Below are 13,616 nucleotides of genomic sequence, written 5' to 3'. Positions count from 1 at the left end.
GTGTGGGACAGCGGGCAGATGGGGATCTCTGTGGCTTGGGGCAGTCAAGAGAAAGGGTACATGGCTTTTAGGACACATGCGTGCCAAACAGGGGAGCTCATCTGTATCACACACCTTGTACTCTCATAGCCCTGTGGGTGGGTGCTCTTGTCACTCCTGTGTTACAGATGAGGAAACTGAGGCACAAAGAGGTTATGGGATACGCCCAACATCACACAGCTGGCAAGTGGCAGAGCAGGCATTGGAATGCAGCCCTGTGGGACCCCAGGTCCCACATGTCCAGAGATTGTCCCTCCAATGGGAATGTGAGGAAGGTGGATTCAGGGTGGGGAAACATGGGTGGCAGGAAATGACCTCCTCGCACACCGGCAGCAAAAATAGGGGGACTCAGCCACCCACTGTGGATGGCCCCTGCCATTATTGACCTGAATGTTTCCTGTAAATCCTCTTGCTCTTTTTAAAGATGTCAATACATGTATTTAAGAAGGAACTCCACTGGCCAGGTGCGGTGGCTCACACCCTGTAATCCCAGCACTTTGGGAGGCCGAGGCGGGTGGATCACCTGAGGTCAGGAGTTTGAGATCAGCCTGGCCAACACAGTGAAACCCCATCTCTACTAAAAATACAAAAATTAGCTAGGCACGGTGGCAGGTGCCTGTAGTCCCGGCTGCTCAGGAGGCTGAGGCAGGAGAATCGCTAGAACCCAGGAGGCAGAGGTTGCAGTGAGCCAAGATCACGCCACTGCGTTCCACCCTGGGTGACAGAGTGAGACTCTGTCTCAAAACAAACAAACAACAACAACAAAAACTCCACCACCACTACTGTGAAGGGAATGTCAGGACCAGCTTCCATGGGGAACAACCAACAAACTGATCTTGTTTTCTTGGGAAAGTCTAAGCCTGGGGTGTGGCCTCTGCTCTCTTCATTAAGAGGAATTAGTAAACGAGTCAGCTCTACAGAGACTTCCTCCTTAACCGGTTGGCCTCAAAAGGGAACTGACACGGGTCACTCTCTCTTGAGTCAGTATTATTCTCTTCAATAATAGGGCTACTCAAGTGAACTGTCAATGTGCCACCTACGATTGCTTGCGTCCCCCAAACTGGGAAACACAGACGCGGCCCACAGCCCTACCTTTACAGAGGAGGAGCGGCATGCAGAAATAACTCCCCTTCTCTGATGTGAGGGGTGGGGGGCCAGGAAGCAAAGGGACTTGACTGGGGCAGAGCCAGGTGAAAAGCCAGGTCTCTAGCTCCTGGGATTTGCTATCCAGCCCCAGGGCTTGCCTCCCAGGCTCCTGGCTCCAGGGACTGGGCCTCTGCTGGTCACTCACCCTGTTCCCCAGAGGTCACATAAAAACATCAAAGCATGCCCACTCACATCTGCCGGGTCGTTTTCACTCCAAATGTTGACTGCATAGGTGAGATGATTATACAGGTAATTGTCAGGGGGATACGGGTTGCTCCAGGTCAGCAGCAGAGTGTCGGAGACATTGGTGTGAACTGTGAGGTTTCCTGGGGCCCTGGGTTTCACTGCGGGAGAAGCGGCCTCTATGTGAGGATCTGTGCAGTGACTCCCCCATCACCCAGCCCAGCCCCGGCCTGCAACCCACAGCCACCACCCAGATTTTTGGTCGACAAAACCTCTGTAGCATACTTCTGGAGCACCACACAGATTCAGATCCATAGCACAGATGATTATAATAACGATAATGTTGCTAAAATTCTACATAGAACTTTAGTGTTTATTAATTACCTTTTTTTTTTCTTTTTTGAGACAGGGTCCCCCTCTGTTGCCCAGGCTGGAGTGCAGTGGCACAATCACAGCTCACTGCAGCCTCAGTCGCCCAGGGCTCAAGTGATCTGCCTGCCTTGGGCTCCCAAAGTGCTGGGATTCCAGGCATGAGCCACCGTGCCTGGTCTTTATTAACCACCTTTCTACAGTGAAGGCAAAGTGTATGAGCCAAAGTAACCCAAACTTCAGCCTTTTTGAAAATTTTTTTATTTTTATTTTTTATTTATTTATTTATTTTTTGAGACGTAATCTCGCTCTGTCGCCCAGGCTGGAGGGCAGTAGCATGATCTAAGCTCACTGCAACCTTCTCCTCCTGGGTTCAAGCCATTCTCCTTCCTCAGCCTCCCAAGTAGCTGGGATTGCAGACGCCTGCCACCATGCCAGACTAATTTTTTGTATTTTTAGTACAGACGGGGTTTTACCATGTTGTCCAGGCTGGTCTCGAACTCCTGACCTCAGGTGATCTCTCTGGCTTGGCCTCCCAAAGTGCTGGGATTATAGGCGTGAACCACCACACGCGGCCTCAAACTTCAGCTTTTACAGCTGCATCCTTCACACCTTTGGCCACATCTCTGTACTTTATGATGATTTACTGAGTATTTTTCTTTACTTTGATTCATCTGTTTTAAAACTCGGTCTCCTCTGAAGCAATCATATCCATGAGACCTCAGGTTTATATTCCTGTGATGCATGTTATATCACGTATCACCGGAATATAACGCATGTTTTAAACTCCTGTCACCACACCCCAGCAAGCTCACGGGGGATTCCTGCAGGGACTCCAGGTACCAGGAGAAGGTCAGCCGCCCACGGTCAAGACCATCCAAAGCTGCGGCAGCTGACCAGTAGACACAGAAAGACTGTTCCCAGTTCGGTTTTCAATCAGCAGCAGGCATGCCTTCCAGCAAGCACGCCTCATCTCAATACGCCTTCCTGAGCACTTAAGGTCAGGGGTGGAAACAGCTGGGCTGAAGGGGGCTTGGTGGTCTACTGCGCCCAGCTCCGTTTCAAAGGTGGGAGGACTGAGGCCCAGGCAGGGGCAGGAATCCCATCAGATTCGGGAAAATACAGGCAGCTTCCTCCTGCTGTTGCTGTGACCCCACTTCCTCCCCTCCCCCACCCACCCTCAGCCCAGGCAGCTGTGGGAACACACCCACCCACCCCTGCCGCACTCCGTCCTGCTCACCATGCTCGCTGGGCTTGAAGGAGCCCTTCCACAGCAGCTGCTGCCCAGCCCACAGGTCCAGCGTATAGTTGTCTGCACTGACCATGTCATCCATGAGCAGGTGGCACACGCACCCCGCGCCTCCATTGTTCTCGGGGACACACGTGTGGGTTCTGCAGACGCAGGGGCTGGGTTAGGCCGGTCACCTGTAGGCTGGCTGGGCCCCACAGCTGTGTCCGGGACATGCCTCCAGGAACCGCATCAGACTCTTCCAGCTTCCCGATCACGGATGTGAGGACAGATCTGGGGGCTTGGGAGCGGCCAGGGTGTGCTGGGGCAGCCGACCAGGGTTGCCTCTCTTGCTGGCCACAGCCTCTTACCACATGGACCAGGGCTGCTCCTCACACCTGCCTAGCTGCCGGCCCTGATCCTGGGACTCAGCTTGTCCCTGAAAGCCCATGAAAGGGAAGAACTGGTGGCACTAATTAATTTAGAACAACATAAGCTCTGCGTCGCACAGTTTGGCCATTGTAGGATAATTCCAATGTTCCACCTTAACAGCCAACCCACATCTCATGGGCTAGGCCAGGGGTCTGCAAACTTTTTCTGTAACAGGCCAGATAGTTAGTATTTTGGACTTCAAAGGCCACACAATTTCCTTTTTTTTTTTTTTTTTTTCAGTTATTTGTATAAATTTAGCGGGTACAAGTGTGGTTTTTTTTTTTTTTTTTTTTTTTTCCTGAGACAAAGTCTCACTCTATCACCCAGGCTGGAGTACAGTGATGTGATCTCGGCTCACTGCAACCTCCACCTCCTGGGCTGAAGCAATTCTCCTGCCTCAGCCTCCCTAGTAGCTGGGATTACAGGTGTGCACCACTTCACCCAGTTAATTGTATTTTTAGTAGAGACGGAGCTTCACCACGTTGGCCAGGCTGGTCTTGAACTCCTGACCTCAAGTGATCTGCCCACCTCAGCCTCCCAAAGTGCTGGGATTATAGCCGCAAGCCACCGCAGCGCCCGGCCTTACAAGTGCAATTTTGATGGAAGCCCCAGATCTGTTCTCACTGGATATGCTGCATAGTGGTGAAGTCTGGGGTTTTGGTGGGTCCGTCTCCCTAATGGTGTACACTATGCCCATTAAGTAACTTCTCTTCCCTCACCCCTCTCCCACCCTCCCAAGTCTTCAATGTTTGTTATTCCATTGTACATGGAATAATGCCCATGTGTACACATTATTTAACTCTTACTTATAAGTGAGAACATGCAGTATTTGACTTTCCATTTCTGAATTATTTCAATTAAGATAAAGGAGGAGCCTGGGCTCAGTGGCTCATGCCTGTAATCCCAGCACTTTGGGAGTCTGAGGCGGGTGGATCACCTGAGTTCAGGAGTTCAAGACCAGCTTGGCCAACATGGTGAAAACTGGTCTCTACCAAAAATACAAAAAATTAGCCGGGTGTGGTGGCAGGCACCAGTACTCCCAACTACTCGGGAGGCTGAGACAGGAGAATTGCTTGAACCCGGGAGGCAGAGGTTGCAGTGAGCCAAGATTGTGCCACTGCACTCCAGCCTGGGCAACAAGAGCAAAACTCTGTCTCAAAGAAAAAAAAAAACAAAACAAAACATAAAGGAGGGCCATGCAGTTTCTGTTACAACTACTCAATTCTGCTGATGTAGCACAAAAGCAGCCAGTGTGTTTCAATAAAACTTTATTTACAAAAACAAGCAGTGGGCTGGATTTGGCTCACAGGCCATAGTTTGCCAATCCCTGGACTAAGCCAATGGAAACAAAGCACAGCCCATCTACCTTAGAATAATCATGGAATACCACCTCTACTGGTGTACCCTGCATGCTGGTATGCCGTATATCCCCAGTCTGCCCCGTAACTGTGTGTCTTGTGTACGTGATTATGTCCTGGGCACCAGTATAACAAAGCATGTGCACCATGGAGTAGCCCAGGGAACCACCTGACTCCTATGCCAGGTCCCCTGGTCCATCCACCATCACAGAGAACTCCACTCTCAACACTGTACTCCTCAATCAAGGGTCTAGTCCAATGGTTCTCAAAGTGTGGTCTGGGCCCACCAGGTAAAACTCTTTTCATCATAATACAGGAATGTTATTTGCCTTTTCACTCTCTCACACTGGCATACGGTGGAATTTTCTAGAGGCTACATGACCTGTGATCATGTCATTGATCTGACAATTTGTTGAATGTGGGCTTGCGTGTTGTTGTGACTTAAAGTTTCTCCATTTTGGGCCAGATACAGCGGCTCACACCTGTAATCCCAGCACTTTGGGAGGCTGAGGCAGCAGGATCACTGGAGCCCAGGAGTTTGAGAGCAGCCTGGGCAACACAGTGAGACCTCCATTTCAATACGAAAAAAAATTGTAAATTGTTTTAATATTTTAAAAATTACAAAATTTCTCCATTGTAAGTTCTAATTAGGTAAATATAGAACGATGTGTTACCTACACCAAAGCCCTTTGGGTCCTCACTCATTTTTAAGTGTGAAAAAGGGTCCTGAGACCAAAAAGTGTGAGAACTGCTGGTCTAGTCCAGTATTCCAGCCGTATCCATGTGCCATGTGGACCAACACTCCCACCATGCACTCCACTGTATCCTACAAAACATGTCCCCGGAGATGGGACCTCCCCTCTAACACCATATAAACAGCAGCAAACCCTACTCAGCATCCTGCGCTCCAGCGCACCACCTGGACCCAGCTCACTCTTGGGGCAAACCCTTTGGGCACAACCTCCCCAAACCTCCAGCTCCAGCGCAGGCTTACTCGGAGAGCAGAAAAACCAGCTGGTACAACAGGCGGAGCTCGGTGCTGCAATTGGTGGGACCATTCATCTTCCACTCGCAAGTAGAGATGCTCAAGTAGTCGGAGACGCAGGTGGGCTCCTGCAGGACCTTCATGTTCCCTGGGGAGACACAGGAGCAGCCTGAGCGGCCAGGAACGCAATGCGTGAGGGGGACTTGCACCCAAACAGGACCAAGGGGAATAGCACAAAACCACAGCGCAAGCAAAGTTGAGGGCCAGCGCCCACAGAGCTGGGGCCACGACCAGGGCTGCTGGAGCTTCCCAGCTAGTGTCAGGACGACTGTGGAAGCTGAAGAAATACCCATGGGTGCGGGGGCCGTTAGAGAAGAATGAACCAAGTGCACCTTTATCTTACACAAACTTGACAACTTGTTCTTGGCCAAATTAAAGGGAAAATATGTATCAGTTTAAGGAGTGCCATTCCATCACACCAAGCCTCTGCCCTTGAGCTAGGGGAACTGCCACTTCCCCATTTGCCCACTATCTGCGCCCCTCTTAGTCTCCACCCCTTTCTGCCCTCTCTGTGCTCAAGAGGCTGATACCACAGTCTTCATCACTGGGTACCCTTGGCCTTTGGTTTCCAGTTGGGTCTGGCCAATGGGAGAGAGGAGATGGATGGGCTGGAGGAGATATCGGGGTCCATCTCCTTTCAGCACCCTCCTAGCTTGTCAGTGGCCACGGCAGGACTGGAACTGGCAGGATGTACACTGAGTTTGCTAAATCACCTGAGCATGAGACTACCCAGCCCCTGACCCTTGGGCGCCTCCATGCTCCCACGCTCAGTGCCATGCCCATCTCAGCTGACAATGACTTGCATAAGGGCTTACCATGTTAAGGAGCTGTCTTAGATAGCAAATAAATATTCCAAGCTTATCTCATGTCCAAAACTAACTCCTGATTCCTGCCCCTCCCCAAAGTACCTTCTCTTCTGGCATCCTTCTGCATTTCAGAAATGACAACTGCGTCCTTCCCAGTAGTTTAGGTCAGAAATCTTGGAGTCATCCTGGCCACTTCTCTTTCTCTCTCTTTCACCTCAATTCCAATCTGTCCTCAAATCTGCCTCCCAGAGGGATCCAGAGCCTCTCATCTCCTCCACTCCAGACCTCCCTCCAGATCTCCTGGCTTCCACCCTCATCCTTTCTCCACACGGCATCCTGAGGGGTCCTTTGGAACATAATGGATGATATGGATCCTCTGCTCAACATTGCAAGGTCCTTTTTGATTCAGCCACCCTGTCACTTTGCTGACCTTCGCTGCTCCCTCCTGCTGCTCACTCTCCTCCGCCACATTCCCTCCTGTGCTCAACCCTCCCGCCAGGCTCAGTGCAGGGCCTCTCTGCCAAGAATGAGCCTTCCCCAGATATCCGCACGGTTCCCGCTTCCTCCAAGTCAGCTCAATGAGCCCTTCCCTGACTTCTCTACTTTAAACTGCAATCCCCCCCACTCCATCCAGCTTCCCCAACCCCCTCTTATGCTGTTCTGTGTTCTTTCCCCATCACCTTCTCTTTTTTTTTTCAGACAGGGTCTCACTTTCTTACGCAGGCTGGAGTGCAGTGGCACGATCACAGTTCACTGCAGCCTTCACCTCCTGAGTTCAAGGGATCCTCCCACCTCGGCCTCCTGAGTAGCTGGGGCTACAGGTGTGCACCTCCACACCTGGCTAATACTTTTATTATTTGTAGAGACAAGGTCTCCCTATGTTGCCCAAGCTGACCTCGAACTCCTGGGCTCAAGCGATCCTCCCGCCTCGGCCTCCCGAAGTGCTGGGATTACAGGTGTGAGCCACGGCACCGGCCCCATCACTTTCTAACAATCTTTAGAATTTACTGATAATCAGGGCCACTTGTCATTGGCTGTCCCTTCCCAATGTAGTGTAATCTCCATAAGGCCAGGTGACATACTGCAGGACCCTGGCACACCATTAATAGCCAACAAATGAATGATTGAGAAGTGGTGACTTACCAGAGCTTGCCACCTGCAGCAGGACCAGGCAGCTCACAGGGAACAGGAGCCCAGAGCAAAGCCACCCCATTGGGAGATGCCAAGGCACCTGCGGAGAGAGAGGAAGCAGGTTAGTGCTGACCTGTGCTTCCAGCAGAGTTCATCTTATTCAACACGCAACCCTCCCCTGCCCTGGCCATTTATTTGTTTGTTTGCTTGTTTGTTTTTCCAAGACAGAGTCTCGCTCTGTCTCCAAGGCTGGAGTGCAGTGGTGCAATCTCAGCTCACTGCAACTTCCACCTCCTGGGTTCAAGCGATTCTCCTGCCTCAGCCTCCCGAGTAGCTGGGATTACAGATGCCCACCACCACACCTGGCTAATTTTTGTATTTTTAGTAGAGACGGGGTTTCACCATGTTGGCCAGGCTGGTCTTGAACTTCTGACCTCATGATCTGCCCCTCTGGTCTCCTCGAAGTGCTGGGATCACAGGCCTAAGCCACTGCGCCCAGCCATGCCCTGGCCATTTGTGTCTCTGCCGACAACAGGTCCTCCATGTTCACAGAGCTCTCTCTATAATCATGAAACAACACTCAGATCCACAAAGTCCAGAGGGTGAGCCACACAGCAACTGTCCTGGGAGATGCTTCTGGATGTGGCCTTCCTTGGACAACCCTCTGCACATGTTTCTCTGATTATCTCCTGAGGTTTAAATACCTGCTCTGTCACTGACTAGATGTGAACCTTGAGCAAGCTGTGCTTCAGGGCCTCAGTTTCCTTATCTATAAAGTGGGACTAAGAATAGCCCCATCTGATTGAGGTGTTGTGGGGATTAAATGAGCTAACACAGACAGAGCCCTCCAACAGTGACCGGAACACTTTAAAGTCTCAAGTAACATTACAAGTCAGCTTAGTCCATACAGGCTGCTATAACAAAAATACCTTAGAGCAGGTAATTTACAAAGAACAGAAATGTATTGCTCTATTGGGTGCAATGGTGTGTATCTCTAGTCCCAGCTACTCGGGAAGGTGGGGTGGATCACTTGGAGTCCAGGGGTTTGAGACCAGCCTAGGGAACATAGTGAGACCTCATGGTGAATTTTTGAAAAATTGTTTTAAATTTTATTATTCAGGCCAGACACAGTGGCTCACACCTGTATTTCCAGCACTTTGGGGGGCCAAGGTGGGTGGATTACCTGCGGTCAGGAGTTCGAGATCAGCCTGGCCAACATGGAGAAACCCCGTCTCTACTAAAAATACAAAAACTAGCCGAGTGTGGTGGCGGGCACCTGTAATTCCAGCTACTCTGGAGGCTGAGGCAGGAGAATCGCTTGAACTGGGGTAGGCAGAGGTTGCAGTGAGTCGAGATCGCATCATTGTACTCCAGCCTGGGCGACAACAGCAAGACTCCGTCTCAAAATAAATAAATAATAAATAAATAAATTTTCTAATGCATAGTTCTGGAGACTGGGAAGTCCAAGATCACGACACTAGGAGATCCAGATCTGGCGAGAGTCCATTCCTCACAGATAATGCCATGCTGCTGTGTCTTCATATGACAGAAGGGGCAAACACACTTCCTTCAGCCTTTTCATAAGGGCACTAATCCCATTCATGACCAACCGCAGAGCCCTCATGACTTAATCACTTCTCCAAAGGCCCCATCTCTTAATATGACTACAATGGGATGAAGTTTCAACATATGAATTTGGGGGAACACATTCAGCCGATAGCACCAGCTATTATCATTAAGAAAAAATGTTCAGAAGCCAGGTGCGGTGGCTCACACCTGTAATCCCAGCACTTTGGGAGGCTAAGGAGGGAGGATGGCTTGAGCCCAGGAGTTCAAGACCAGCCTGGGCAACAGAGTGAGACCTCATCTCTACAAAAATTAAACAAAATCAGCCAGGCACGGTGGTGCATGCCTGTAATCCCAGCTACTTGGGAGGTTGAGGTGGGAAGATCATTTGAGCCTGGGATGTCAAGGCTGCAGTAAGCCAAGATCGTACCACTGCACTCCAGCAAGACCGTGTCATAAAAAAAAAAAAAAAAAAAAAAAAAAAAAGAAAGAAAAGAAAAGAAAACAGAAAGTTGGGAGGCCGAGGCGGGTGGATCACGAGGTCAGGAGTTTTGAGACCAGCCTGGCCAACATAGTGAAACCCTGTCTCTACTAAAAATACAAAAATTAGCCGAGTGTGGTGGCGCACACCTGTAGTCCCAGCTACACGGGAGGCTGAGGTGGGAGAACTGCTTGAACCCAGGAGGCGGAGGTTGCAGTGAGCCGAGACCATGCCATTGCACTCCAGCCTGGGTGACAGAGTGAGACTCTGTCTCAAAAAAAAAAAAAAAAAAAAAAGGGAAAGAAAAAAATGCTAAGAAGCAGAATCTCACGGAGTCAAGTGTGTACTTTTCCCCAGCACTCCTGGTACATAACGTCAAATACCCTCCAAAAAGTGTGTACTGGGGCCGGGCGTGGTGGCTCACATCTGTAATCCCAGCACTTTAGGAGTTCACAACCAGCCTGGCCAACATGGTGAAACCCTTCTCTACCAAAAATACAAAAAAAAATTAGCCGGGCGGTAGTGGCACGTGCCTGTAGTCCCAGCTACTCAGGAGGCTGAGGCAGGAAAATCGCTTGAGCCTAGGAGGCGGAGGTTGTGGTGAGCCGAGATGGCACCACTGCACTCTAGGCTGGGCGACACAGTGAGACCCTGTTGCAAAAAGAGAAAAAAAAAAAAAAAGAAAAAGAAAAAAGAAAACAGCACGCACTGGGTTATATTCTCTGCAACGTTTCAAGTGCCCATCCTTCACTTCCCGCTTGGGTCTCTCTCCTGGGATCTTATTAAAAAAAAGCAGCTCCCAGGCTTTGTTCTGCTAGTGAGTAGTTCTTTGCCATTAACAGCATTTCTCTTTTGGTGCTCTGGCTGTGTTTCTGTGGCACAGGAATGGTTCCAAGGCTAACCTCACAGGCTTGCAGCAAACAGGAACTGGGTGTTGCCTCTGAAGCACTGTGTACAGTGTCTGGGGCACCATAAGAACGTAAGGCCACCTCAGGAGCTCTAGGCCCCTGCTGGACGCTCTCCGAGTGACTTGGGCACACTTGAAGGTCCTCCCCAGCAGGGCTCCACCTCCCTCTCCACCTGGGCCCAGTATCCATTGCATCCTACGCCTGCCACCTGCACTTCTTCTTCTTCTTCTTCTTTTTAACATTTTATTTTATTTCATTTCATTTCATTTTATTTTTTTCAGACAGAGTTTCGCTCTTGTTGCCCAGGCTGGAGTGCAATGGCGCGATCTCGGCTCACTGCAACCTCTGCCTCCCGGGTTCAAGTGATTCTCCTGCCTCAGCCTCCTGAGTAGCTGGGATTACAGGCATGGGCCACACACCCAACTAATTTTGTATTTTTAGTAGAGACAGGGTTTCTCCATGCTGGTCAGGCTGGTCTTGAACTCCTGACCCCAGGTGATCCATCTGCCTCGGCCTCCCAAAGTGCTGGGATTACAGGCATGAGCCACCGCACCCGGCTGCCACCTGCACTTCTTAAACACACCAAACTCAGTCCCACCTCCACGCCTTTTCTCTCTCTGTCCCCTTCACCTGGAGGGATCTTACCTTCCTCCCTTTCCTTTTTTTTTTTTTTGAGACGCGGAGTTTACTCTGTTACCCAAGCTAGAGTGTAGTGGCACAATCTCGACTCCCTGCAACCTCCACCTCCCGGGCTCAAGCAATCCTCCTACCTCAGCCTCCTGAGTAGCTGGGACCACAGATGTGCACCATGAGGCCTGGCTAAGTGTTTGTATTTTTGATAGAGATGGGGTCTCATTATGTTGCCCAGGCTGGTCTTGAACTCCTGAGTTCAACCGATCTGCCCACCTTGGTCTCCCAAAGTGCTGGGATTACAGGCATGAGCCACCGTATCCAGCCCTTCCTCCCTTACGCATGCTTTTCCTCTCTTTCCCTAATTCACGATGGTACGAAATCAATGTGTGTTCAGTAGAAGCAGTACTTGGAGCACCCATACGACCATTCTGTTTTTCACTCTCAGTATTCCATAAACTACACGAGCTATTCAACACTTTATAACAAAACAGGCTTTGTGTTAGATGACTTTGCCCAACTGTAGGCTAATGCAAGTGTTCCGAGCTAGGTTAAGCTATGACGTTCAGTAGGTTAGGAGTATGAAGTACATTTCTGACTTAATAATATTTTCAACTTATGATGAGTTTATGGGGACAAAACCCCATCATTAAGAAACATCTGTGTATGAGACACATACACACACTCACATATCTCCATAATGAATAAATTACCCCAATACCTCAGTGTGCACGTCAGAAAAACAAGGACATTCTCTGCCTAACCACAATACAACCATCGAAATCAGGAAATTAACAGTGATGCATCACCGCTATCTCATCCACAGCCCCTATTTATGTTTTGCTAATTGCCTCCATAATGCCCTTTATACATCCAGGATGCAATCCAAGATCATTCATCACATTTGATTATCATGCCTTCCTAGTGACCAGGTCTTGGCTTCTAAATACTATTCTGTACTGAAAGGAACCAGAGCTCCTTAGAGAAATAGCTGATTCCAGGAGAAGGAAAAGTACCAGATAGGCTTGGAATTCTTGTGCCAGACAATAAGGAAGTACTCAGCAGCTAGCTTGACCTGGACAAAACGGGCACAATTTGAGCATCAAAATGAATATTATGGTATCCACTTGTAACCCTTGGAGTTAAAGTCCAGGAGACTGTATTGACATAGATCAATAAATGGAGGAGGCCGGGTGCAGTGGTGTGTGCCTGTAATCCCAGCTTCTTGGGAGGCTGAGGCAGGAGGATGGCTTGAGCCTGGGAGTTGGAGGCTGCAGTGAGCTATGATCACACCACCACACTCCAGCCTGGGCAACAGAGTCAGACTTCATCTCTAATAAATAAATAAACAGGGAAGAAGGGAAAGCTCTATTTTACTATGACAGCCTCAAAGTAACTCCCTGCAAAACTTGTATTGTATATTAACTAATGAGTGAAAATACATATCAATGAACGTTACAATACAGAAACCTGGCAGACACCACCTTCACCAAGTGATCTAAACTCACCAACAGGAATGGGACAAATCCCCAACATCATCTCCCTGAAACAATGCCTGAGAAGAGCACAGCATGTCTTTTCCTGGGTTCCTGCCAAGGATGCATAAATCATTTGGAAACGTCAGACAAATGTACACCAAGGGCCAGTCTATATACAGGAACTGGCCGCTACTCCTCACGAAGTGCCGGGGGTGCAAAGGACAAGCCAGTGTGGGACATCTGTCCCTTTTTAAATTGTCTGTCATCCTGACAGCCAGGGTCTGTCCCATTCACTGCCGAGTCCCCAGTATCTACAACGGCGCCTGGCACATAGGACGTGTTCAGTAACTGTTTGTTGATTAAATTCATTTTGGACATGATGTGGGGCCCCTAACTGGCTCAGCATGAGGCTGCAAAGCTCTCTCTTGGGGAAGGCTCCATATCGGCTCAAAGATCAAACTCGTCTTCCTTGCTGAGAGTTACAAAAGTAAAGTCTCAAGTAAAGGAGGGGTGGGAATGGGGTGGTGGGTTCCCGACACTGATTTCCTCGGCAAGTCCTAGTAACTTTTACTCTCACAACTACACAGATGGCCACAGTATCCTGTGGCAGAGATGGCAAAGGTATCACTTTAGCCTCAATTATGAATAAAGAGAAACAGAGAGGCCAAGACACCTGTCCAAAGTCACACAGCAGAAGACTTTCATGGTAAAGTCCTCCAAAGGGAAACAGGGGAGTTGACAACCCAGTCAAGATTCACTAAAACATCCCAGCGTGGCGTCAGGATTGATATCCTTAATCTGTTGTGGAAGGCACAC

The 13,616-nt window shown here is 49.6% G+C and overlaps 1 protein-coding gene across 7 annotated transcripts in view; it reads right to left on the bottom strand.

Annotated features, from left to right (window-relative positions):
• The window catches only part of IL4R (interleukin 4 receptor), a 54,549-nt gene that overhangs the window by 16,802 nt on the left and 24,131 nt on the right, over positions 1-13,616 (bottom strand). For 4 of the 7 annotated variants that reach the window (XM_024233513.2, XM_024233511.3, XM_054533680.2 and 1 more), the window contains exons 2-5: positions 7,750-7,837; positions 5,750-5,888; positions 2,978-3,129; positions 1,378-1,529 (exon numbers count right to left, since the gene is read on the bottom strand). In XM_024233513.2, coding sequence (XP_024089281.1) covers positions 1,378-1,529; positions 2,978-3,129; positions 5,750-5,888; positions 7,750-7,819 — 513 coding nt within the window. In that variant the 5' untranslated portion in view covers positions 7,820-7,837. Of the gene's footprint in view, positions 1-1,377; positions 1,530-2,977; positions 3,130-5,749; positions 5,889-7,749; positions 7,838-8,920; positions 8,940-9,013; positions 9,034-12,830; positions 12,850-13,616 lie in introns of those variants that run through there. The other 3 variants (XM_054533678.1, XM_054533679.2, XM_054533677.2) reach the window with 3 other exon arrangements.

The sequence above is a fragment of the Pongo abelii genome, chromosome 18 (assembly GCF_028885655.2).
Source record: "Pongo abelii isolate AG06213 chromosome 18, NHGRI_mPonAbe1-v2.0_pri, whole genome shotgun sequence".
Classification (NCBI taxonomy): domain Eukaryota; kingdom Metazoa; phylum Chordata; class Mammalia; order Primates; family Hominidae; genus Pongo; species Pongo abelii.
This window is presented reverse-complemented; position numbering and strand designations above follow the sequence as displayed.